The sequence below is a fragment of the Anguilla anguilla genome, chromosome 7, assembly GCF_013347855.1.
Source record: "Anguilla anguilla isolate fAngAng1 chromosome 7, fAngAng1.pri, whole genome shotgun sequence".
Lineage (NCBI taxonomy): Eukaryota > Metazoa > Chordata > Actinopteri > Anguilliformes > Anguillidae > Anguilla > Anguilla anguilla.
The window spans coordinates 32,849,886-32,876,514 of NC_049207.1; the positions used below are offsets into that span (position 1 = coordinate 32,849,886).

Sequence of the window (26,629 nt, forward strand, 5' to 3'; positions counted from 1 at the left end):
TAATGACCAGTTTTCCACAGAACAATATCAGTGCGCGAATGAGGAGGTATGCAGCAGACATCTCATCTCTGGCTGAGGAGTTTCAACAGCGCTTTCAGGATTTTGCAGCTATTGAAAAGGAGATCACGCTTTTTTCCTCTTTTCCTTTTTTTTTCTCCGTGGACCCTGATGACGCTCCAGACCTCCTGCAGCTGGAGCTCATTGAGCTGCAGTGTGACGCCGAGTGTCGCAGTCGGCACCAACAGCCCCCTCTTGTCAACTTTTACCGCCAGCTGGATAAAGGCAGGTTCCAAGAGATTTGAACATTTGCTAAGAAAATGCTGAGCTTGTTTGGCTCGACATACTTGTGCGAGAAGACATTCTCGATTATGAACATTAACAAGAACCGCGTGAGGACGAGACTAAGTGACTCTCACCTGCGTGACATCTTGCGCATCAAAACCACTGTTTTTGAGCCAGACCTGGCCTATTTACTGCAGACGAGATCTCAGTATCACCCTTCACATTAGTGCATTTAGTATTTATTATTAGTATTTGTTTAGTCTTCTGAGGTGAATAAATTCTAAAATCTGTGAATTGATTTTTTTTTGTGATGATCAAAACCACAGTTTTGAATATGCACTGAGTCTTTTCAATCCGTGTATCATTTGTTCTTTTGTTTTTCAATTGACAATCAAACCGGGTCTCGTAAACCCGACAAATCAAATATTAAAATCAAATTCGGTCCGGCAGCCCGTTTTTCCATTTCGTATTTTTGATCCGAGTCTAAAATTGAAATAATGAAAAACACAGCCTTTTTCGTTTTTGACATCCGATTCAAAATCAAATAGCACATTTTCGTTTTTTGATTTTTGATGGTCAATTGAAAAAGGAAAGAACGAGTGATACAAGGATTCATATAGCCCTCAATGTTTTGTACTTCTGAATAAGATAACTGTTAGTGTTATTTTGGGGCGACATAGCTCAGGAGGTAAGACCGATTGTCTGGCAGTTGGAGGGTTGCCGGTTCAAACCCCGCCCTGGGCGTGTCGAAGTGTCCTTGAGCAAGACATCTAACCCCTAATCCCTAACTGCTCTGGCGAATGAGAGGCATCAATTGTAAAGCGCTTTGGATAAAAGCGCTATATAAATGCAGTCCATTTACCATTTATTTACCATATTTTCCTATTCACATGTTTTGAATTTAGAAGTTTACAGTGAGCATTTAATAGTGAATAATATGTAATGTTTCAAATGATGTTTAATCTTCCCGAAAGTTTTTTTTTCCAGACAGACTTTTTCTTCATTTTATGTGGTCTTCAAATATGAAAGGCAGAGTGATTTTGATAAAAACTTTATTTGTGTTCTGTGTGAAGAAATGAAAAGTATGCCATTTGCAATAAAAATTTCATAAAATAGTTCATTTGCATTTAATGTTAATGGTTCAAAGAATGTCAGGCTGAATGGTCGGCCCCTACACATTTTCACCTCACCAAATCTGGCCCTCTCTGCAAAAAGTTTGGACACCCCTGACATAGGTGGTCCCAATAGGTAAGTTGTACAGCACATTCAGATGCATAGGTCGATTAAGTTTTGTGTTGATCTGACTTATGGTGTGGGAGTTATGGCCTTTTAATCATGACCCTTTGTTATAGCGCCACCATCTGGCCGACATCTGATTTGTACTGCCTGAGTAGTGGGGGGCCATAGGAACCCACCTACCAAATTTGGTTGGTCTAGGCCTTATGGTTGCTGAGCCTCAGACACTTTTAGCGGGGGGAAAAAAATCCTAACAGATACAATAGGGTTCCACCAGCTTCGCTGCTTGGACCCCTAAATATGTCTCTGTAACAAACACTATGGAGCTTACCGTATCTAGTTATACTGTAAATGGGTTTGTCAACCATTACAGTACATTTTATCTCACAACCTGTGTCTCTCAGACTTGTGTTCAAAGCTTACCATAAAGAGCTTTCCAGAATTGAATACAATCTTATGTGTTACCATTCCCGAAAGTGTATACTCCAAGCAAGAACTGTGCATGGTAGTGTGGGACATGGAAATATGCTGGACTAATTAAGAAAAACTCCTGGAGGAATCCCTAGACCAGTGGTCTCCAACCCTGGTCCTGGAGAGCTACAGGGTCTGCTGGTTTTCATAGTGACTCTGCACTTCATGAATCAATTAAAGCAGTTGATTACACAGTTAACTCACCTGGTGTCTTTGGTCTTAATTGGGTGCTGATTTTAAGGGTGAAAACAAAAACCAGCAGACCCTGTAGCTCTCCAGGACCAGGGTTGGGGACCACTGCCCTAGACCATTCCCTTTTTGTTACAATTTTCTATAAAATCCCCTGCTCACTGTGGGTTGTGTCACCCAAGAAAAAAGATAATCAGATCCACATGTTTTAAATAATCTGGTCACATGCTTTCTGCAACTCTGAATTCACCCAGATAGGATACAGTAAGAATACGTGGTAGGTAAGGTTTAATAATTTTTGTTGCTTGCATTTTATAAAAGTGTCATAAAAATTGATGGCCCATATCTGATGCAGTTTCTTTATCCTTAGCCTTTTCTGTTAAAAATGTAAACAATGGGAGCTGGATGGCTCATTCGGTAATGCTTTATGCTGTGGTGAATGGATGCGCCTCACTGCCTTGTATCGAATGGGACGTTAGGGATCGACATTTCATCACTCTCTAGTGACCCCCACTGGTCAATCAGGGTGCCTGTAGACTGCATATCAAAGCCTTAAATGACAGGTCTTCTCTGGCTCTTTGCAAGCTCAGCCGCAGTCTGCAGTGTGAAAAGAAGTAGCAGAGACACCATGTGTTTCAGAGGAGAACTGTGGATGTCTATACTCTCCCAAGTTGGCTGTGGGGTTCACGCCTGAGTGTGTGGTTCCAGATAATTGGACATTCCAGGATGGAATTGGATATATGCAGCACCGCATTAAGTGCCAAAATATTTTTTTAAATGAATATTTATTGTGTTTTCATTCCTTTCAAACATTTTATCATTTCATCCACTGCGGCTGGCATACTTACTGTTGTGTAAAACTAGTCTTTGGATAAATTTTGGTTGACTGAGGATATGATTGGCAGAGGGCTCTACTTGTGCTTAGTGCAGTTAAGTAAAGAACTGGAAAATGTGTCAGTGCTGTGTGTGTGTGTGTGTGTGTATGTGATATGCAAGTGTGAGGATGTGTGAGGGTGAGAGTGCCAAACTGTGTAAGAGTGAGCATGTGCTGGTGGTGAATGTGTACGAGATTGTGTTGAGTGTGGCCGTGCAACTAACAAAGTGAGTCTGTGTGTAGAAGTTGATGAGTGTGTTTAAATGTGTGTGTGAATTCTTGTGGTGTCTCTGGGTGACTGCATGTTTCTCTGTACAGATCTCCCAGACTGGGTCCCTGATGAAGCCTGTAGTTTTTGTACTGGCTGCAAGGCCCCCTTCACTGTTATTCGTAGGAAACACCACTGCCGGAGCTGTGGCAAGGTAATGTTGTCTCTCCCTCCCCCCCCCTTCTCTCTTTCACACACACGCACACACACACACACACATATGTCTGTGTGACTAAGAGGTGGACTGTATCACACTATATCTGCCTAGAGGGGACCATTTTTTTTATAACAAAACAGGCATTGGTAATTTTGTTTCAAGCTCTTGGTTCATACTATTTACTGAGATTTCATGTTTAAAAAAATAAGCCAAGAGGGGACCTGAACTATGTCTACCTCACAAAGTGGGGAATAAACCACCCTACAAAAGGACTGTATCGGTGCTCTCCGCAAAGGCTAGGTTTCTTTCAAGAAGGGATAATACTTGTTAATTGTTACAATAAAAATATTGAAAATGAATTAGTTTAATTTACAGTAAATTTATGTAAATTATTGTAAAGCTACTGTAATTGTATTTGTAAATGTGCAACTTAATTCATTAATTAAGTCTTATGTATACCTTTGGAGAATAGGCTTTTAACATAGTTTAAAAAGATTGATCTATCTATTTAGATTGGTTCTTTGAAGTTTAATTTATATTTGAAGAATAATAAATCAAATCAGTGAAAGATTTTATTAAACAGTGCTTCTGGTTTTAAACTTACTACCAGGGCTATGCACCAACTGTTTATACAAAACTACTTATTACAATGAGACAATTGGACTTGATTCTTGAGTTTGGCTAATTGTTGCATTGTATAATTTTCATTTAGTCCAGTTGGGTTCACATTGCAAAGTGTCAAGTGCACCAATTTGTATATATACAACGATTTGTATGTACACGTGAGTGTTCTATGATTGGTCAGAAATACGGTGGGGATTCTACTTATCAGGCATACATTTGCCAGGTAGAACACAAACAATATGTGTGTCTGTCCAGACTTCGGGATTTTAACAGTTGTATTTCGCTGAGGTGCTGCTAAAAATATTTTGGTTGTGGACCATAGCAGAACTGTGTTCTCACCAGCAATGAACTGCACCAGGGTTCACTTGGAAGAGGACTGAGACAGCTGTTTTTTTGCTCGAGTAAGGGTGGAGGTTTCACACCTGTCAATATTAACCGAACTTCACCAATCAAACTTTGGTGTGAAAGTATCCTTAGTAATCACTGGTTTCAGATGACGCTTCTGCGGTGAGAGATCTTCCTGGCAGCAGCAAATTTGCATACATTTTCTTTGTATTTCTACAGGAACTACTTTTGTTTGCAAAACCACCACCAGGTGGCAAATGTGAGCACTCAAAAACCATATCTGACAGTTAACACTTCAACCGTTGGAGGCAGGAGCAAAGTAAAACAGTGTTACCGCCGCTCTTATATTAACGGGAATGGAAAATACATTATAAAGACAAGCTGAAAATAGGGACATGCTTGTTATCCATTACTTTTTGTGTGTATTTCAGTGAAGTGTACATCTATAAACGGTTATTCAACTAACTTTGTGGTCAGACTGTGAAACTTAACAATAGTCGGATAGTTTTGAGCACAGTCTAACGCCATCCATGTCCGTTTCACTTAAGATATAGGGGATAAATGTAACGCATCATAAATGTAACACGGTAAATGACTTTTTGTTCATTGCTGCTACAGTCGTCATTTGAGGATTGTATACGCGCAATTCTGTGCCATACAAAATAATTAATGGAAAAGAAACTGCATTTATCATATGAATTTATTATAAGCAAACACCAGATCGGTCTGTATAGTAGGCTTTTGCTATTTGGGTTTGTGTTTGTTTTCAATACGAAATGAATTGTTTTAAATTAAAATTTATTCAAGGCAAATAGAGTGTTACAGTGATTACATCTTTTTGTTGGCCGACTCTGAAGTTACTTCCATCATGGGTTCCCTCTGCAAATTTCCCATTCTTTTGTCCCATAGGCATTTCGTTTTCTGTTGAAAATAAGGTCTGTGGTTAACATATGTCAAAGAGAGTTTCACGTTTTGTTGTACGAGATAAATTACACCCATTAATATCGCAACCGTGAATTTAGAAGCAGTTATGTGCTTTTAAAAAAATAAGTTGCTAAGAAGTTGCTATGTTGAAACTACAACGGTTGTCACGTGCAGGCGGTCTAGGATGGAAACTTGAGTGGTGGTTGCCAGAATGCGACCATTGTTGTAGTTTCAATATAGCAACCTGTTAGCACCTTACTTTTTAAAAGCACGTAGCAACTTTAAAATTCACGGTGGTGATATTAATGGGTATCATTTATCTCGTAGAACAAAACGTGGAGCTCTCTTATGCTTACGTTTACCACAGACCTTATTTTCAATCCAAGGTATCAAATAAGCCTCAAACCACCGTGCTGCTGCCAGATATTCAGTAGATACTACAAGCATTGTTTCTCCTGATTAATTTTCCTGTTGAACTCAAGTTCATTCACAGGTTACTACATTGGCCTCATGTAATTTTGCAGAAATGTAGGCCTATAGTAATTTACTGTAATGTAGTAAAAAGCCAGCATTACTTATCTGGCTCGATTAAGTTATCAATGTAATTGAAATAGGTAATGACTACTGACATGTCAGAGATGTTTGAAGTAAAATTTCCTTGTGCTTGGCTAAATATTTTCTGACTAAATGAGCAAAATCCAAAAAGCTGTTATATTTATATAACTCTTCCCTATGTCTGTTTTTAAAGAGGAATTGCACTCACTTTTTCAACCTAGCTTTGTTTACCACACGTTTCTGAAAAATGCGTCCTGGGGCTCAAGTATACAGTCAGGCCCATAAATATTTGGACATTGACAAAGTTATTGTTATTTTAGCTGTCTACCACAGCATATTGGAGTTGAAATTAAATAATTAATATGAGCTCAAAGTGCAGACCTTCAGCTTTACTTTGAAGTTATTTACATCCAAATCGGGTGAACGGTGTAGGAATTACAGCACTTTTTATATGTGGTCCCCCCCTTTTTAAGGTAATTGGACAATTGGCTGCTCAGCTGTTCCATGGCCAGGTCTGTGTTATTCCCTCATTATTTCATTTACAAGTAAGCAGATAAAAGGTCTAGAATTGATTTCAAGTGTGGCATTTGCATTTGGAATCTGTTGCTGTTAAAAGAGTAACATGGTGGTTTTCACACTTTCTCGGTTTTGCGTGCTATTTGCACAAGAGGCATTGAAGAAACACGATGAGTAAAGTATTAAATATGTCCGTTCTTTATTTTTGGAGAAATATGCGTTTTAAATTTATCGTCCTCTTTTCAGCCGGTTGAGAATGTTATCAACTTAGTGCGTCACAAGTACAGTAACCACTCCCCTTTCCACGCCCCGTAAAGAAATCTGACTGGACACACCGTCCTGCTACAAGTGTGCTGTGAAGTTTAGGTAGCAAACAACAAGGCTGAATCCTTCTGACGTAATTTACATAGAAACTGTACGCTCAGATCGCCTAGTTTCACTGACTGTGGCCAAGAGGAATCGATAACGTTTCCGAAAATATGTAACTTTAAAAGGTTTAATTCAATCTTCTACTGGGACTTGTGCCGTTTATTGAGGGTGTGAAAGAAAATTTCGGTGCCGCTGACTATAATCGAATGTTTTTCAGATTTACTGTTCGATTGAGCAAGTATCATTCAAAGTACATTTTTATGGGTTAGTGCTTTCCGATTGTTCTAGCTACTTCACATTAACCTTGTACGGCGATCAGTAAAGGCTAACAGCACAGCACCACTTAATTATTGTCACTTCTATCACCACTGTAATGAACTAAAAAAAAAAAGGCGACAAACTACCTTTTCGGTGAGAAATGTATTGTCGAGCTCACGCGCATATACTGCTGGAAACATTCTAAAACTATGTTTTGCCATCCCTACAGTCAGTCAGGTTGCTGTGATAGCTCATTCTAAATGGATAATTCATGACCCATAGTTTGTTCCGCTGGCTTACAGGCAAGACAATGCAAATATTTGACTAACGTTAGGTTCACTTATTAGAGTGCCTTTTAAGGACTGTTAGACTATCTCTGGTTGGTTATATTCATTTATAGCTATTTAGCTAACGTTAGCTAGCTAGTTTGCTTTCATAAGGACGTTATAGTTGTGGTTTTATCTTAACTTGGCTGGCTAGCTAGCTAGCTAGCTAGCAAAAATTATTATTGGATATAAGTCAACGTCCTTAGCCGTCGATACTTGATATACTAAGTTAGCTAGCTTGTGAAAATTCAGTCTCCCAAGATGAGCGTGTATCATGGAGGTAGCTATGGTAACGGGGCACGGTCTGTCAATCATAGCTAACTGACAGTTCTCATTACCACGCCCAGACAGTTCGGGTGAACTTTTATAGTGGGAAATTTAGGCTTAGAAAAATACATTTTAAAATACATTTAAATGACTGAATAATAAAAAAAAATGCACATTTGTTTTGTTGTTGCCTGAAGACAACTGCCAAGTATCACATTCAACCATGTTACTCCTTTAACTCTCAATATGAAGTCCAAAGAGCTGTCACTGTCAGTGAAGCAAGCCACCATTAGGCTGAAAAAAAAATTAAAAACCCATCAGATAGATAGCAAAAACATTAGGTGTTCTTAACATTCTTAAAAGGAAAAATGCACTGGTGAGCTTAGGAACACAAAAAGGCCCAGAAGACCACGGAAAACAACTGTGGTGGATGACAGAAGAATACTTTCCTTGGTGAAGAAAAACCCCTTCACACAGTTGGCCAGATCAAGAACACCCTCCAGGAGGTACACCTATCTGTGTCAAAGTCAACAATCAAGAGAAGACTTCACCAGAGTAAATACAGAGGGTTTACCACAAGATGTAAACAATTGGTAAGCCTCAAAAACAGAAAGACCAGATTAGAGTTTGCCAAAAAGCATCTAAAAAAAGCCTGTACAGGTCTGGAACAACATCCTATGGACAGATGAGACAAAGGTCAACATGTACCAGAATGATGTGGAGAAGTGTATGGAGAAGGGAAGGAACTGCTCATTATCCAAAGCATACCACCTCATCTGTGAAGCATGGTGGAGGTAGTGTTATGGCATGGGCATAGCTGCCACTGGAACTGGTTCCCTTGTATTTATTGATGATGTGACTGCTGACAAAAGCAGTAGGATGAATTCTGAAGTGTATAGGGCTATATTAACTGCTCTAATTCAGCCACATGCTTCAAAACTCATTGGACGGCGCTTCACAGTGCAGATGGACAGTGACCCGAAGTATACTGCGAAAGCAACCCAAGACTTTTTTAAGGCAAAGAAGTGGAATGTTCTGCAATGGCCAAGTCAATCACCTGACCTGAATCCAATTGAGCATGCATTTCACTTACTGAAGGCAAAACTGAAGGCAAAAACGCCCCAAGAACAAGCAGGAACTGAAGACAGCTGCAGTAGAGGCCTGGCAGAGCATCACCAGGGAAGAAACACAGCATCTGGTGATGTCTATGGGTTCAAGACTTCAGGCAGTCATTGACTGCATGGATTTGCAACCAAGTATTAAAAATGACAATTTAATTTATGATTATGTTAGTTTGTCCAATTACTTTGAGCCTATGTAGGCGGCTATGTATAAAAATGGTTGTAATTCCTACATTGTTCATACAATATTTTTGACAAAAACCTTAAATTAAAGCTGAAAGTCTACACTTAAATCACATCTTGATTGTTTCATTTCAAATCCATTGTGGTGGCGTACAGAGCCAAAATGATGAAAATTGTGTCACTGTCCAAATACTTATGGACCCGACTGTAGGTGTTTCAGCCACCTGTTTTAATATAAGTCAATGGTAACAATATGGTCAAAATACCATGTCAATCATTTTTTTTCCACAAGAAAATGTAGTCACAACAGGTGTTTTTCCTCATCTAATGTCTACCTATATGCCAGTTTGTTAGGTTACTGTACTATTTGGACAAGACAGTAATATTTTGTGGACAAATCAGAGACAGTTTGCGTCACTACAGTGTCACTGTATCTCACGCACTCAGTGGACAATCGGACATATCCCTACTGCGCAGTCTCTTGCTCCAATTGTACAACATGTTACAACGAACTACACTTTCTAGGTTTCAAAACACTTTTCACCAAGCACATGGAGAGTCATTGTGACTTTGTCCATATTTTCTTTCAGATTAAGATTTATGGCATTATACATGAAAACGGTCAAAATATTTTTTATGAAAAATAGCCAAAATGGGTTTGACCTGCCTATTAGGGTCTTATGTGGGTTTTATATTGCAGGCTGTTATAATATGACAAGATAGTTATATTATATCCAGATCCATTTAAATATTTTAATGGCGGCTAAGCTAACCACTATCCTAAAGTATGCCAGCTGATACAGCCAAGTATTAGCTGGGTTTTTTTTTTCCTAACCATGAATGATATCTCCAAATCATAGAGCTAAGCGTTCCTCCAAAGATGGCGAGTCACCCTGAAATGCAACATGGTATGACATCAACTACAATTTCTCAAAACGGAATGATGAAAGCTGTCTTTATGAGCAAAAATTACACGCTTCTCTCTACTGTTGGAAACTCGCAAGTATTTCCCTCTAGCTGGCAGAACCTCTGCCATACCCTAAACTACCTTCTTTAAAAGCACAAGCAAATGACAGCATTAAAGAACGTCTTTTTATTACAAAGCTGTTAATGGCCAGTAGGTGTTTATAACTTTAATCTCTCATGTAATATTTACATTCAAATTATATCAGTGTTCAATGCATATGTTTAGCGAAAGTCACGAACGGGGAGCCATATGCACGGCTGACCGCTGTGGCATTTCTGCAGTTTAACAACTTTTTTTACTAGGCTACTGTAGCTAATGTTACCTGCAAACACCACGTTTCTCAGTTAATGTTAGCTAGCCCTATTATCTAAGGACATTCAAACAATTAGTACTTCTGTCGTGTCTACAACACGCCATGAAAAATACTTCTATTTAGAAACATGACAAACACTCATAACTAGCAGTAGCCTACGTGCAAAAAAGTATGTTGACAAATAAGCCCTTAACTGCATTTGAGACACTCATTAAACATCAGGAAATAATTCAGTAAAATAATTTGTGGTTTCTTTGGTTACTACTGTTATTTTCTGATATGTGAAGATTGCTGGGAAATATGTCTAAATGCTATTTTCCAATGTCAAGTGTCTATTTGTCACAGCTGTTAGCTAGTTTTGGTGTTCTACTTGTAAGGTCAGCTAGCTAGCTAAGGATGAGTGCAAAGAGCACTAAGTGTCTAAAAATGCCTTATAAACTCAAAAACTGGATCTCAGAAGAAAAAAGATAAAACAGACCACGAGAGAAAAGTAGACAAGTTTCCTAGAGTCGGACGGCTTTTTAAAAAAGCAGTAGCCAAACCCACAATTCAACCGTGTCAAAAAGTCTGTCTCACCACGGGTATATCAACAACCTTCCTTGCTCAACTGCTGTAATTCAGGCCATGTTTTAAAACTGAGATTGTCCACACACACTTCAGTCTCCTAGCTTGTGAAACTGCTTGTTGTCCATCTTCCGCTAACCTTCAGTGAGGGGCGTAGGCTACCGTGGTTATGACATTTCTTCTCACAGTGGCAAAAGCAGAGCACTGTTTAAATGAATGAGTCATTTTTTAAATTAAAACTAATTAAGAACTACCCGCCAAGCAGCATTGAACAGGCGAGACTGAATGTACTTGCTATAGGCTACTTTCTGGCAGCTGCTAAACGGTAAACCTTGATCATACTGTAAAATTCCAGATGAGGATAACTGTCATCCACAAGCATTTCTTAAAGCGTTAGTTCATGTTTTTAGACCCGGTTCCTCTCAGCTACTTCTCATGAATTATGTGATAAATTGGTGACTCACGCTCTCCCAACTTGTGTACACACAGCTCTGCTTGTCGTTAGCTTTGTCAGCCAAATAACCTTTATTGAACAACAACTGTGTAAATGTTATGATCAATAAATAACACAGATGTCAGACCAATATCCGAGTTTATAGAACGCAGTGTATTTCCCCCTCCATTTTGGCTCTTCCTATGTGTTAAAAATGCACAATCCTACATTAACACAACTTTCGAGTCTGATATTAACCTTTTGATCACAACTGCATAATTGAGCATGTGCATAAAATTAAACGAAAAAGACTGAGTCAATGATCTTTAGTTAAGAATATCACTAAGCAATGCAGGCCTGTAAACTATATGGCACACAAAAGGTGCCCCCCCAAAATCTCTGTCTGCACCACCCAATCACAGCAGTCTAGACTGGCTACAATGTATGTGTGTTTGCATGTATGTATGTGCATGCATGCCTCTCATCACCTACATTTATATGAATTGCTGTTATCAATTACTCATAACAAACACAGTACAAAAATTAATTATATCTGAAGAAAACATGTTTTCATCATACTAAAATGGCAAGCTACGCACACATACTAAGCAGTGTCTATAAGTCATTAAAATGTGCAAGATCTTGGCCTGCCACTAAAAGTACTGATGACAAAATAAGGCCAAGTTACAAGAAGCAATTTTTGCTATCTTAGCTCAGACTAATTAAAAATATCCCAAAGCAGTGCTGCTACCCAATGTTTGCTTAATTATCTCAAGTGACTTGGCCCTATGTTTTTTCATAATTATTCTTGCTATTGCAACCTGGGAGTATTTACAGTATTATGAACCTGAAAACAGAGCAAGTTTTGTCAGCAGTAATATCTGGTGATTCTCTGCCAGGCCTGTACTTCAGCCATCTTCAGCTCCTGATTGTTTTGGGGGCTAGTTACCTTAAGTTCTCTCTTCAGCATATGAAAAGTGCATTCACTTGGATTCCGATCGGGTGATTGATGTAGACCAGAATGTTTTAGTTTAGTTGACTTTGAAAAACTCATTTGTCGCTTTAGCAGTATGTTTAGGATCATTGTCTTGCTGTAGGATGAAAGCTGTCCAATGAGTCTGGCAGCATTTGTTTGAACTTAAGGAGATTAGATGTTTCTGCACTCTTCAGAATTCATTCTGGTGCTCCTGTCAGCAGTTACATCATCAATGAAGACAATTACCCAAACAGTAACACCCCCGTCACCATGTTTCACAGATGAGGTGGTATTCTTTGGATCTTGCGCAGTTCCTTTTGGCCTCCATACTCTTCTCTTGTCATCACTTTGATACAAGTGAATCTTGGTCTCATCTGTCCACAAAGACCTTTTTCCGTAACTCTGAAGGCTCTTTTAGGTACTTCTTAGAAAACCGTAACCTGACCATCCTGTTTTTGTGGCTAACTAGTGGTTTGTATGTTGCTGGGTAGCCTCTGTAGTTCTGTTTGTGAAGTCGTCTGTGGACAGTAGGCACTGACACATCCACGCCTGCCTACTGAAAAGTGTTTCTGATTGGTTGGACAGGTATTTGGTTTTTTGTTTTCTCAATTATGGTGAGAATTCTTCAGTCATCAACTGTAGAGGTCTTCCTTGGCCTTCTAGGCCCTTTGCAATCATTGCTCTCTTTCTTCTAAATGGTGTTCAAATTGGTTGATTTTGGTAAGCCTGGGGTTTGGCCTTTGTTTCTTATTGCTCAGCCTCATAATGGCGTCCTTAACTTTCATTTCCACAAATCTAGTCCTCGTTTTGACAAACGCCAATAACAGACTCAAAAGCCTAGAATCAAGACTAGATACAAAATGTTCTCCAATACTTGCATTAAGGAAGTAATTTAACACACCTGACTAATCAGAAACACCTAAGCAGCCATTTTCCCCAAACATTATGGTGCCCTGAAATGAGAGCGCTGTGTAAAAAGGGTTGTAATTTCTACATGGTGAAACAAAAATGTAAAAAAAACATTTAAAAAAGCTGATAATCTGCACTTTACCCACATGTGAATTGTCTGAATTTTCCCAAACATTATGGAGGGCACTGTATATGTATTTAAATACGTGAAGATTATGATACCTTCAGTCTACAGATGTGTTAATTCATCATAAATGTTAGCAGGAGTATAAAGCACAACATAGCTTTTATCAGAAGTAGACATTTATTTTATAAAGTTAAAGTGAATATTTATTTTATTTATTCTATTTTCAAGGTCCACATATTCACTCTTTAGAGTATTTTGCTTGCTTGTTATTGAAACCTGAACTTTTGATGGGTGCATTTACAAAACCACCCAAGGGATTTCTTCCCTTGCTTCACTCCTGTGTTTCTGAGGATAAATGTCTACTCCTCCATTCTCAACCCTGCCTACACACCCAAGATGACAAAGCAAACACACTAGTATAACAACTCGACATTTTTCTCTGGAAAGCTATGTTGGTAACTTTATAACATCGTATAACAGACTGTTGGAATCATCTCTTTCAAAAATACAGCAGTGGCTGCATTCATACCAGTCGGGCAGTCACAAGTATGCCAAAATGCTCTGCCGACATATCCAATGGCAAAAACTATCATTTCACTTCCATATGCTGCAAAGTTGAGGGGTAGCTAGCTTTAGCATAGTGGTAATGGAACAGACCTTCATTAGCCACTGCTAACACAGCATCTGTGGGTTTCAGTCAGCTCGAGCCTGCCTTGAAGCCCCGCAAAATTCTGTAACATAATGCATGCATGTATGTATGTATGCACAAACACATCAATTCATTGTCGCTTTTATTTTTGAATCTTTACATAGTCTAGCTTCATGTGCCTATTGCAGTAAAGTTGTATGCCTCTCCCAACGCATTGCTCAATGGGAGGCTGCCTTCTCTGTTTAGCAGTTTTGTGAAAAGTGCAATGTGTCTCTCAGAACAAAGGTATTCGTCTGTAGTAGTTCAACTGTCCTCATATTTTGAAGAAAATACCTGAAATCGTTACTGCTTTCATGTGGTGCTACTGTTGTGAGAGATCTTCCCAGCTGTGGCAAATTTGCACATGATTTTTTTTATATTTCCACAGGAACTACTTTTGTTCGCAAAACCACCACCATTGGCAAATGTGAGCACACAAAACTATATCTGGCAGTTAACCCTTGAACTGTGGGACTCACGAGCGAAGTAGAACAGTGTTACCGCTGCTCTTATTTTAACAGGAAAGGAGCGGAAAATACACTTTAACCTCTTTGCGCACATGCCAAATCTGACCAATCCTAGCCCATTTAGGGGGAACCCTATTTAAAGCTTTAGAACTCCAGATGGGAGCATCACAGAGCTTTGAAAAATGGCTAGACATTGAAGCAAGACATTTGTGCCATTTGCAATACTAACAGTACTACTTAGATTAGTTTATATTCATAAAGTGCCACAAATGCAATTGTCTAGGAAAAAAATCTAAAATGAATTTACTCTTTTTTAGTTTGCAATTAAATACTGATAGATAAATACTTTTATTTGTCCCCGTGGGGAAAAAAGAGTGCCGTGAGAGATTGCAAATATACAGCAGGTTAAACTATACATGCCCTGGATCAAAAACTCCTTGACCATAAGTGCTTCAGATCCAAGCGTGGATACGCGGAACTACTAAAGATCTATGAATCAAAAAGTAAGCAATGTACCCAGTGTCTCCAAATCTATCCAAAATGTCTAAATTATACATTGCTGTAAATCACAACATAATCATGTATTTCACTACAAATCAACTGTTTTGACTAAAGAAACTTACTGTTGCATCATTCTCAAATGGGAATTACAAGCTTTCCGTCAGTACAGTGGCCTAAAATATCTAGGAGTACTGAAACATATCCAAAATCTCTCCAAAAATCTATAAAATGCTTTTGTCCATTATAAAGCATATAGATGTACGCCTTATGAAGGTTTAAGGTGAAACATTGATATCAGATTTAAGAATAATGCAAAAACATTATTACACAATGTGCTACAGTACCTAAATGTGTAATCATTAACTCCTGTCTGTTTTTCTGTACTTTACAGGATGTGATGGTTTCTTGTATGGGGATGGGATGACATGAAAACAATTTTCAACCATCCCATCCCCATCCTTATTATAAAATACCGCTAACCTATTTAAAAACACATTTAAAAAAACCTATTTCAAAAATAACGTATATAGCCTAAATATTTTCAACATGTAACAATTACATTTGGACAATGAAATCTTAGCTGTGATCAGTAGAAAGACAGAGACAGAATCAATGGCGCCATTCCCCAGTTCTAACTTAGCCCAGAAAACAGTACATCAGCTAGGTCTATCAGCAAACATATGCCTTAGCCATGCTCAGAATTTCTCAAGAATAATAATATTTTCCAAGAAATGATGAAAGACATCAATAAAATTTGCCAGGTGCAGTGTCATTTGCTGCTACCACAGACTGAATGCATAATGCAGCTATAATTATAATGCTGGCCTCCCTAGATGTAGGCTATCCAGTTAACCGAATCAGCATCGTCTTCCATGTTTACTCAGACAAGATTTTTGTAAAACTGAAACAAAAAGAAAATACAAAGCTGATGAATGCTACATAAAATAATTCACAAAGTTCTCGTGCATGTTATTGCTAGATGTAAATGAGTTTTGCCAAAGACATGTGCTCTTTTATGCTAACGTGGATTACATTAATTTGCGCATTTTACCAAACATCCTTCTTAAACATTCACCTTCTTAACATTGCTAAAATGAAGTTAATAACAACAAATGAACAATAGACTTATGGACATGGCTTTCTGTAAGCTCCATAGTGAGGGAATACATGAGCATAGTGCTACAACACTAACAGATCAACTACTGAAGAATCAGGAAGTGCGTGTATACTAGTGAACTGGTGCAAAACGACCACTAGGGGAAGCATTTACCTATAAATGTAAAATGAAAGTAACTTTAATGCATTTCCTATGCATGGCACATTGAGGCCATGAAAATGCAAAGCTTATTCTGTTACTATTGGATCTATTAATTGTCGATCAAGCCAGATTGTACTACAAAGGACGACAACACCGTAAACAACATGTGTGGTATTACGCACAGCTATTTTGGAAGGTACCCAGGCGTCACAAATGAGTGTATATTCACAAATGGATTGTCCAAGACAATATATGACCACTCCGTCTCGAAAGGGACATCTCTGTGCGTAAAACCTATGGTAAGGTTGTATATTTATTCCATATTTAGATGCAGATATTGACAGTAGAATAACAATGGTATAATTTTAAAAAATTCCTCTTGTTTATTTTATTTTAGTGTTCAGTGAGCAGCGTTTTTCACCGCATACCTTTGGCAAATGTTGGCTTAATCTTGTTGCTACAACAGATTACAAATTTTTAGTGGTAAAAGAATGTTTTCATGTATGCCCAGATAGACACTATTGTCCAGCGTGTCATGAGTGGGACGTGTAGTGACAAATGAGACTGCAGGGAGGGGGTGCTTGGTAAATTCACGACCAGACCTTCCTGGGTCTTGTAAATTACTATGGGAGGTTTGTGCCCCGCCAGAGCACAATGCTAGCACCACTCTATGGTCTGCTGAGAGACCACACCACCTGGCAATGGGGGAGAAAGAAGCAATATGCAGTCTGTGTTATCTAACGTGTTAGCTTTCAGAATAACCAGCAAAAACAAAACCTGCACTTCAATTTTGTTTACAATCTATGCGTTGCAGATATTTGCCATGAATACGAGTGCGTGTATCCGCAAATAATGTTGATTAAAAATGTGCACAATTTTGTACTGCAAATGAAAATAAATGTAGGCTATAAGGCCTAGGCTACTCACTAAAACTGCCTATTTGGGGAGAGTTGGCTATATATGATAGTATTGAGTAGCCTATTTTGTGGATTAATTGTATTGATACTCAAGGAAAATCAGGAGAATATTCCGCCACTGCTTAGTGATTAAAACGGATTTTTCTAAATCGCATTTATCATTTAATCCCCCTAACACAATGCGAAGAAGCTGTGTGTCCCTTTCCAATTGCTTAGTCAGATCATTTGCATATTTGTTAATCACTGAAAATCAATTAAAACAGTTTGAGATCAATGATTAGTTTAAAGGAAAGTTTTGCACCCCACCAATTTTCAACTCACCAGTCGCCGCTAAGAAAGATGGATAAAGGAGGAAGAAAGGGAGGACAAAAGAGGAGGATGACCGATTATTTTTGTCGGTAAAAAATAATTCTCAGCATTAATGACACTCAATAAACTTGAAATATTTAATGTAAAAGCTTGCATCAATAGTATACATTCTTTCTAAAACATTATTTTCCTTAATTACAATTATGTGCACAATACATACAACTATTTTGAGCTGAGACATTCATTGGTTTGTACCTTTTTTCACCCACCTCCCACTGGATCTCAGGGTCCACCAACCTCCCAAATCCCAATTTAACCGCTGGTCTTACCAAGTTCGAGGTTGGGACACAAACACTGTCTACAGGCGGCACAGGGACCAGCTGAGGGCTCGTACCCCCCCCCCCCCCCCCCCCCCGATACCTCACAGGAGATCACCGATCCACAAGTTGATGAGCACCACAGCCAGGAGTCCAGGACTGACAATACGGAGAACCTGAGCAACACTGTCGAACCACCAAAGCCCCCTGACCCCAACCCAATGCCTCTGAGGCGTTCACACAGGACGAGCAGTCTTTTAGATCTTTAGGGGGACTAAAAAAAAAGAAAAAGAAACATTGAAGAGAAAAAAAGAGAATGTTTTGGTGATGGTTATTGTTTTGCATTTTTGATAGAGTAGGCTATAATTTCTGAAAAGGCTATTCTGACTGTTCACAGTATTGACGCATTCAATGGGAATCATTTCATAAGTTGCTCTTAACTAAAATGGGAGGTGATGTAGTGTATTTGTTAAATAACTACATGTACTGAAATTACGTTTTACTGAATGTGATACGTAAGAGTTTCTGTACGTTCCAGTGCATACATTGGAATGCGCATGTGCTGTATGTTCACTTGAAGTTTCGCCCAAGTAAAGAGATGCCACAATGGTAACTGAGCCAAGTGCGTGTCCGTCTGATACTACTAATACATCACATCTCCTGTCAGCATCTAGTTCCTCGTTTACCGAATAGGGGAATGGACATTTATTGAAATTACTGAATTATTGAAATAAACAATTATTGTTTAACATTTTGATGTGTGGAAAATTTTGAGGCATCTTTGAGAGAGACCGGTAAATATGTGCACCGACCATAGAACGTACATAAGAACTGGAAAAGGTTAGAGGGATCAGGCGGTAAAGCCTAGGAAGTAACGGGGACACCGCCTCTACTGCGCATGCTTCCGGGCAAAAGTGCTTGTTGCCTATTGAAGTTAATGTAGAAATCCAAGGTGATTTAACAACCAAGGAAAACCTCATCGGTGAATTTTTGTGATCAGATCAAATCATTATGTGCAGCAGTTTCTGAAAAAATGGTTGTTTTGGTCCAGAAGTCTTAGGAAAAACATTTATTAAAAATGTGCATATTTTATTAATTAATACATATTTTTCGATCTGCTTTTTATATGAAATGTAATGGTCGTCAATCGAGTTTCAAAATACCACAAGGTCATTTTATTTAGCCTTCAAAAGTCTGATATTCCCTATTCACTTTAATGGGAGCTCAAATGTTTTTCCCTCAACATGCGCAGTATGGGTTTACTTCCAGGACTTCACAAGCTTAGGTTAGCTGAAGGCATGCCCGCCTGTCTAGTTAAATATGCATGTCTATGGTGCAGACGAGAGACGCCAGCAACAAGCAAGCGAGGGGAACGTGAAACCTGACACCATGATATGTTGAATAAAAATAGTTATTAATTATTCAACATTTTTTACTGGCAGATGTCAAAGTGTGCAGTGATTTAAAAATGATAATAAATCACTTAGCAGGTTTTGGTAACAGCCAGGTGAGAATATCTTGCTCTCTCCTCTGGCATGTGTTTGAGCTACTGTATGTGGGCCTTTGTAATTTCATTGGAGCAAATTTCATCCCCCTATCTGTGGTCTGGTGTTGTTGCTGTTTCAATGTCATTAAAATCCTTTTTCCTCAAATATATTGGCTTATACAAATTTATTGTCAATTTATCCTAAGTAGCACTGTATCCTACAGTGTTAATATAGTTTATTCCACTGATAATGTTTGATGTTTGATCGTTCAGTTGCTAAATAGCCTGCCAGAGGAGAGACAGATACATTTGCACATCTGCATTCCGTATCAACACCTGGCTATTGTCAGGCAGTGGGAGTGACAAGCCAAACTCTAGAAAACTGTCCTAAATTTTAAGTCATTCTGTCAGGCTTGGCCTATATTATTGAATTAGTTTTTTTGTTTTTCACAAAATATGTTCACCCAACTCCTAAAAAAATTACAAACTTTTATTATTGGTAAGCTAGCTGGCAAGTAGTAACTATCACAAACAGGTATTAACTATCAAGTCTCCTTTTTCACCGTAATTAAGAAAGCATGGTGACGAGACGTTTCCGGCTGTGGCATACTATTTTAGCAGCTTGGGAGACCCTTGTGGTATAACTTTGACATTTCCTTCACAAACGAGCAGGTTTGGCTGCATCTTTTTACTAACTGGTTGACGGGTGAGCGAGACCAACGTTGCCAGTTCCAATTTCTTTTTATTAGGCCTGTACATCTCAGTGGAGAGACCCCAAACTGGCAGGTCAGTTAAAGGACAGTGGAGCGCAGAGATGGCACATTTTCACGCCTGTGCTTAAAATGTTGGGCATGTGATGCTTTACAATTGTGCGCCTGTTGTTCCCTAACCTAAATGTAGGTATAGCATCTAAAAATGCAGCTAAAAGCACAAACAGCAAAATTCAGCTATCAATATAGTCTGCTTTGAGTATGAACACGGTAACAATGGTGATAAACAAAAATGACTTCACTCTTCTCTCACAAAAGAGTTAACTGGGCTATTGTCACCAGCCGTGTTTTGGTTTGTGGCCATCTTCATGTATTTTCATGTGTGCAATGATTTTAAAATTGTAATAAATACAAAATAAATAATAATAAATCGTCTATATATGGTAACACAAACAATATAATTTAGAAAAACAACTGTTGGAATTTATCCAGCTGATACTTTATTTCAAGAAAATAGTTTTGCAACATAGCCTAGGCTTATTATTTCATTATTGTATGAAATTAGGTTGTTGTGGGAAGTAACAGAAGTAATCAAAACACGGCCTGTTAAACGACTACATATTCGTGTAAATACCCATAGATACATTTTTTTAACGTTCTATTTGCTCGAAAATTTGCAAGAAAGCAAGTGAAATGATCTTAAATAAATTTCATTTGGAGATCTTCGTTCACCCAGCAGGTTCCTTTTCTTTCGCAAATGAGTAATTAGAGGCGTAAATCGGACAGTCTATATATTATCATTTTTTCTTTATTTTTCTGTTCCTGTATGTTCTTGACAGTGCCTGACGCAATACACCCAATTAGTTTTCTTTTTTTAAAATTAACCACTCAACAAAGAGTCACTGGGTATTATTATGTAAAAATCAAGCACCTGGTGCCAACCAGTGTCTACCTCATTCACTCACCATCAAAAGCATATTTGGAGTGCTGGGGGTGGGTGTCAGAGGAGGCCACAGCTGATACTGGAGTAGCAGCACTCATTGTTCAATTTCATATTGCTTTTGTACACGTTTATGGTTATGTTTTATGGAACAACTGATGAAGAACTAACCTACCTAGTCTTGGCATTAACATCAAAAAAATCTAAATTGGCTTATCAATGCCATAGCTCGAGGCAAACAGCTTCACTTTATTATTGTATGAGGGCAAGCTGTAAGAATAGCTTAAAATGCTTAACGTTAACAAGACTCATGTCAACAGGCTAATGTAGCAGTTTAGTTTTAGTAAACACTCATTTAAAAATGGAGAAATGTGTCCTGCTGCTACTGGATCTTTTTTTGACAGCGTATCGTTTGGATGATATTTAGTGGATAATTTAGTAATGTCAGCCTTGTCAGGCGATTATTTTACACCGCTGATTGCACGTAACGTTAAACGTTAGTGTCATTCGGTAGTAACGTTAGTAGCTGGCTAAGCCACAGGGCGCCTGCACAGCTAGCTTAATACTCTCACCTTTCTTCGAAAAAAAAATCTGTTATATTCTGGGCTCCTAATCTGCTCCTGGCCTCTCTTTCCTTCCTCTCCACTCTTTTTTGGCATCCCGATTTATGTTTCTGTTTCGGCACTGTGCTTCTCTATTAATAACCTGCTGGCTGCTGCTGCAGTTCGGGAGCAATAACGTTACGCACAAATTAACAAAAGAGGAGTGAACCATGGACCAAACCATTTTTTTAAAGAAGGGGGTTATTGCTTGGAAAATAGAAACTTCTTTCATCAATATTGCATGATTTTGTGGCTTTGTTTTAACCCTGATGCATTAGTATGAGTAATAGTTAGGCCTATGCATAATAATTTAGCCATAGAAAGGGGGGCATACATAATAGGCTACTGGGGTTTGTATGGCCCCCCCAAGGGCTGTGGGCCCCTAGAATTGTCATCACCTTTCACCCCTAAACGACGGCCCTGCAAATAACAATATATAAACAGCCATTATTTTCTGACATGTTAGGTATTTATATGTTGTTATTTGAGTAACATTTATGACATTGTGAAAAATAAACTTTCAAAATGTTTTCTGAAAAATTGCCAAAACGGGTTTTACGTCTCCATTAGGGTCTTACCAGTTTTGTGTTGCAAACTGTTGTACGACGATAAGAGAGTTACCGGATCTATAGAAATATTTTAATGACTTCCATACTAAATACCAACTCAATATTAGCTGGTGTTAGGGCTTTATTTTTCCCAAATACTAATGTTATTTTAAAATCGCAGAGCTAAGCTTTCACCTTAAGATAGCGAATCACCCCAAAATGCAACGCGACATGACGTCAAGTACAATGCAGAATGGTGGAAGCTGTCCTTATGAGGAAAAATTACACTCTGCTGCCACCTACTGACAGAACCCAGAAAGCATTTTCCTCTAGCCAGCAGAACCTCTGCCTCAGAGGCAAATGTGTCAAATGAAACCAGTGACCACTGTAATATTCGGGATAGTATGATTATCCAACTGATGGACCAGCTAGCTTGCCCATATGAGCTGAGAGTAGTGGATTGGAATATTATTCTCCAGCTGTAAGCTGTGACTTTGTAAAATTGTCACGTGCTGTGACTACCCTGGAAGGGACAGAAGAGCTGGACACAGGGAGATGCGGAAATTACGGATATGTCCAACGTTTTATTGCAAGTGAGAGAGAGAGCAATCAGCAAAACACAAACAAACAACCTTTGCCTGTCACTCTCACGGGATCTGGCCAAAAAAAATAAACTAAAACAACAAAGACGAAATAAATGAAAATATACGGCTCACTTTTCAGCTGCATATGTCGCCCGGGATCTCTCTCTCCATCCGGTCTCTGACACCTACTGTGGAAAGAAGCACACTTTTAAACCCTGGACTGATTTGTAACATCATCCAGGTGTGTGCCTACTTAACGAGTAGACATGGTCCTCTAATTGCCCTGAATTCCTCCCGCAAACCGAGCCCTGCCACAAAAATATTGGACCCACAGCAAATTCTCGGGCCATCATAGCCAGCCAGCTAACATTGTCAAATATAACTGAATTTAGTTAGCTACCTAACCCGAATGTTGACCATTCATTTGAATAGTGTTCTATTTATACAGCACTAACCCACCTGAAAACGCACCACTCACTGTAGCCAATCCATATACGTTTCCTCTCCTTCTATTCTTCTTTTATTGGTCTCATGATTTTCAGATACAACCCACAAAGAAAAAAAGAGCCACATCGAAAAGTGACACGAGCACTTTTTAGAATAACAAATACAGACAGACAAGCAAGGACTGGGCATAAGTGCACACAGACACAGATTGCCTGTGCGTAATACTAATGAATGAGTGTGGTTGTTTTATAATATTTTCAAGGTGAAAATCCTGCATAATATGCCTTTAACATCTATAATTAAAACTGAATTAATCCCTCAGTCATCTCTGAAAGAAATGGTCATTATTCATCCTCAATTAGTGTGATAAATGACCAAGAAATACTACTTGACTAAGCCACTGTACCGATTTGGATTTTGTTGCAGGAAAACAAGTTAATCTGTTAATTTTCAAAACCTGTAACCAGAATGTTTAAGACATTTTGTTTGTAAGAGTGGAAAAAGGTGCTATAGAAACTGCCCAGAGATAACCTGATGTGTATGCTTTTGCCCTAGGCAGCATACCTGCATCTCAGAAGTTAAATGACTTGCATTCTACTGCTAGAAACTCAGAGGTCTCTTGAGACTTGTTACTCAGTACTCTGAGGTCTCCAATAAAATTAATTATGTTGCTAGACACTCAGAGGTTTCTTGAGACTTATTACCCAGTTACCACCCTGGGCAAGATTAGATTTTGACGACCCCCCCCCCCCCCCCCCGTTTCCGTAGAACCCAAGATACATGACTCTCTAAATAATACTGATAGTGATCTAGCTAACATTAGCTATATATAGGCCTACAGCAAACTGAATATGCTAGCTAGCTCCATGACGGATCTTTTAAGTTAATCACTCAATCATACACATATGCTGTCAAATTAACTTCCTTGATGCCGTTGAAAGTGAAAGCAGTATTGACAGTTCTGTAGACTACGCATTTGCAGAAATACCAACCATCCATAGTCTTTATTACAGAACCTGGGTTTCTTCATTTCTATGTTACAAGCAAGTTACAAGCACAAAACCAAAGAGCAGACATTACTATGAAAACGTTATGAGACGTTGCGTTAATAACTCACACGCTAGCCCACATCACTAAACTAAGCTGCTATGTCGGCGCTCATGTGCCGCCCCTCACCCCCTGCCGCCCTGGGCGGTCGCCCGGAGTTGCCCAATGGACAGGCCGGCCCTACTTAGTACTCATATGTCTCTTGTGACTTGGAATGTAGTGCTAAGGACACTTGTGACTTGTACCTAGCTCTGAGTGAGGGGTGAGGGGCTGACTATGAATCTCAAGCATACACACCACAGTACCTGGGACACCGTTGCACCTAAGAATATGTAAGGATTAAGATTTTGTCACAGGAAAGGAAAAACAAGTTTATCTGATTCCATTCACTTTTAAAACCTGTAATCGGAATGTTTAGGACATTATTTTTAGTAAGAGTGGGGAAAGGTGCTGTAGAAACATGGTATGCCCAGAGATAACCTCTGAGTCCTTTCATGGAAACAGCACACCCTCTGGCTTAGTCTGAGTTGTTGGGAGGACTTGTTTGTAACTTATGAGAAATTCAGAAGCCTTCATATATGTTATCTGATTATTCAGAGGTCTTGCGACATATAATCTATTGCTAAAAACTCAGCGGTCTTGAGACTTAGACAGCGGTCGTGTGACTTAAAATCTGCTAATAGAAACTCAGAGGTCCGTACTACTAGAAAGGCTGCTGTTTTACTACCATAAACTGCCAAGCCTGATGCCCAGTCTATCTTTAATATGTGGCAGTACAAAGTAATGATACAGATTACACATTCTACGTGTCCAGTATCAAACAATTGCTTCTAACTGTATTTTAAGTTTTTATAACTCTACGGTATGTCCTACTAAGTGACACAGGTCCACACATGGATGCTATGGAACGAAGCTTACACTTCAATGTGTGCATAAGCATATAAATAAATGGGAGAATATTGATATTGTGTGGCATGTGTTTTTCCAGAGCTGCAGTGAACAACAAATTAATCAGAAGAAATTATGACCTTGTGCATTAGTTGAACAAAAATAATAAATGAAGAAGTTTAAATTATATTTTGGCATATGCTTTCATATATATTTTCCTAAAGTAATTCAAAATAACGTATTTCAAAAATTGTTTGCTTGATTTATACATATGTTCAAAATTTCCTCTGAATAAAAAAAAACTTTTTTCACAATCTCAGTTATCTCACCTAAGGATTATTCACAATGTTTCTATGCGTCTAACTTCAATTTTGGTTGTATTTTCTTGTAAATAGTTGTACGACTTCTGCAGCACTGAAATGTAAAGAAATAAGCCTCTTTTTTACTTAAGGATATTACCTTAGCTTAATTGTGCATATTTTGCAGATATAATTGGTAGTATATATACTAAATAGCAGTTCAGTCAAGTTTTGCTATATAAATATTGAGGCATCGAATTGTATAGATGAAATCTTAAATAACTTTTGGAGAGATGGATGAATTCCTGTTTCTGGTCAAATGGCTTTCCTGTAGTCTGAAAACCTGCTGGGGCCTCTGAGCCATTAACCAAGGAGGAGTGTTTAAACAATGTGTATGTGACAGAATTTTCAGCTCAAGCTTACAAGGGCTGTACTGAGTACTGAAGTTATACATTTGATACACATCCCATCGCCACTTAGTTTCTCCACCTAGAAAATGTCCCCATATGGTGTCTAGATCCCCTCTTCTGTATGTCTAATGACACCATGGTCCACAGATACAATGGTTTAGGGTTTCATTTGATGCATTTGCCTCTGCGGTAGTGGTTCTGCCAGCCAGAAGGAAATGCTTCCGGGATTTCGACAACAGGGGGCTGCAGAGTATAATTTTTCCTCAGAAGGACATCGTCCCTAATTCTGCATTGTACCTCACATCACACTGCGTTACATTTGGAGGTGATCTATCTTTAGATTAATGCTCTGTGATTTGGAGATCACATTTGTATTTGGGAAAAATGAAGCCCCGGCTAATATTGGGCTGGTATCAATGCAGCCGGCATCCAAATATTTTTATGGATCTGGTAACTCTCTTGTCATATTCTAACAGTTTGCAATGTAAAACCTATGTAAGACCCTAATAGGGAGGTTAAACCCATTTTGGCAATTTTTCAGAAAACATATTTTGACATATATTTATTTTTAATAATAGCATAAATGCTACCATTTAATAAAGTAACATATAAATATCTAACTTGTCAGAAAATAATGGCTGTTTTCTTTAACACAATTTTAAAAATTAGCCACTTGCCTCTTCCTGTGTAATCACTCTAGTTGCAGGAGGTGGCACATTCTGCCCGCAATATAGTCAGAGTTCAATGCACAAACATAAAATAAAATTGGCATCTGGGCTCATTTTAACAGGTCATTTAACAAGGAAATATATAAAATTAGAGTAGATAAAACTATTATATCATTTAAAAAGTATACTGACAGTTCAACATTGTTACTTTTTTACTTTAGAAGTCAGAAATTATGTTAATTTGACTTTGTTTACGAGCATTTGCGCCTGCACTGAAATCAATGGGGTC

The 26,629-nt window shown here is 38.5% G+C and overlaps 1 protein-coding gene across 9 annotated transcripts in view; it reads left to right on the plus strand.

Moving 5' to 3' along the window:
- The window catches only part of zfyve28 (zinc finger, FYVE domain containing 28), a 226,090-nt gene that overhangs the window by 194,913 nt on the left and 4,548 nt on the right, over positions 1–26,629 (plus strand). For all 9 annotated transcript variants that reach the window (XM_035426992.1, XM_035426996.1, XM_035426990.1 and 6 more), the window contains one exon: positions 3,371–3,474. In XM_035426992.1, the coding sequence (XP_035282883.1) occupies positions 3,371–3,474 (104 nt within the window). The remainder of the gene's footprint in view (positions 1–3,370; positions 3,475–26,629) is intronic.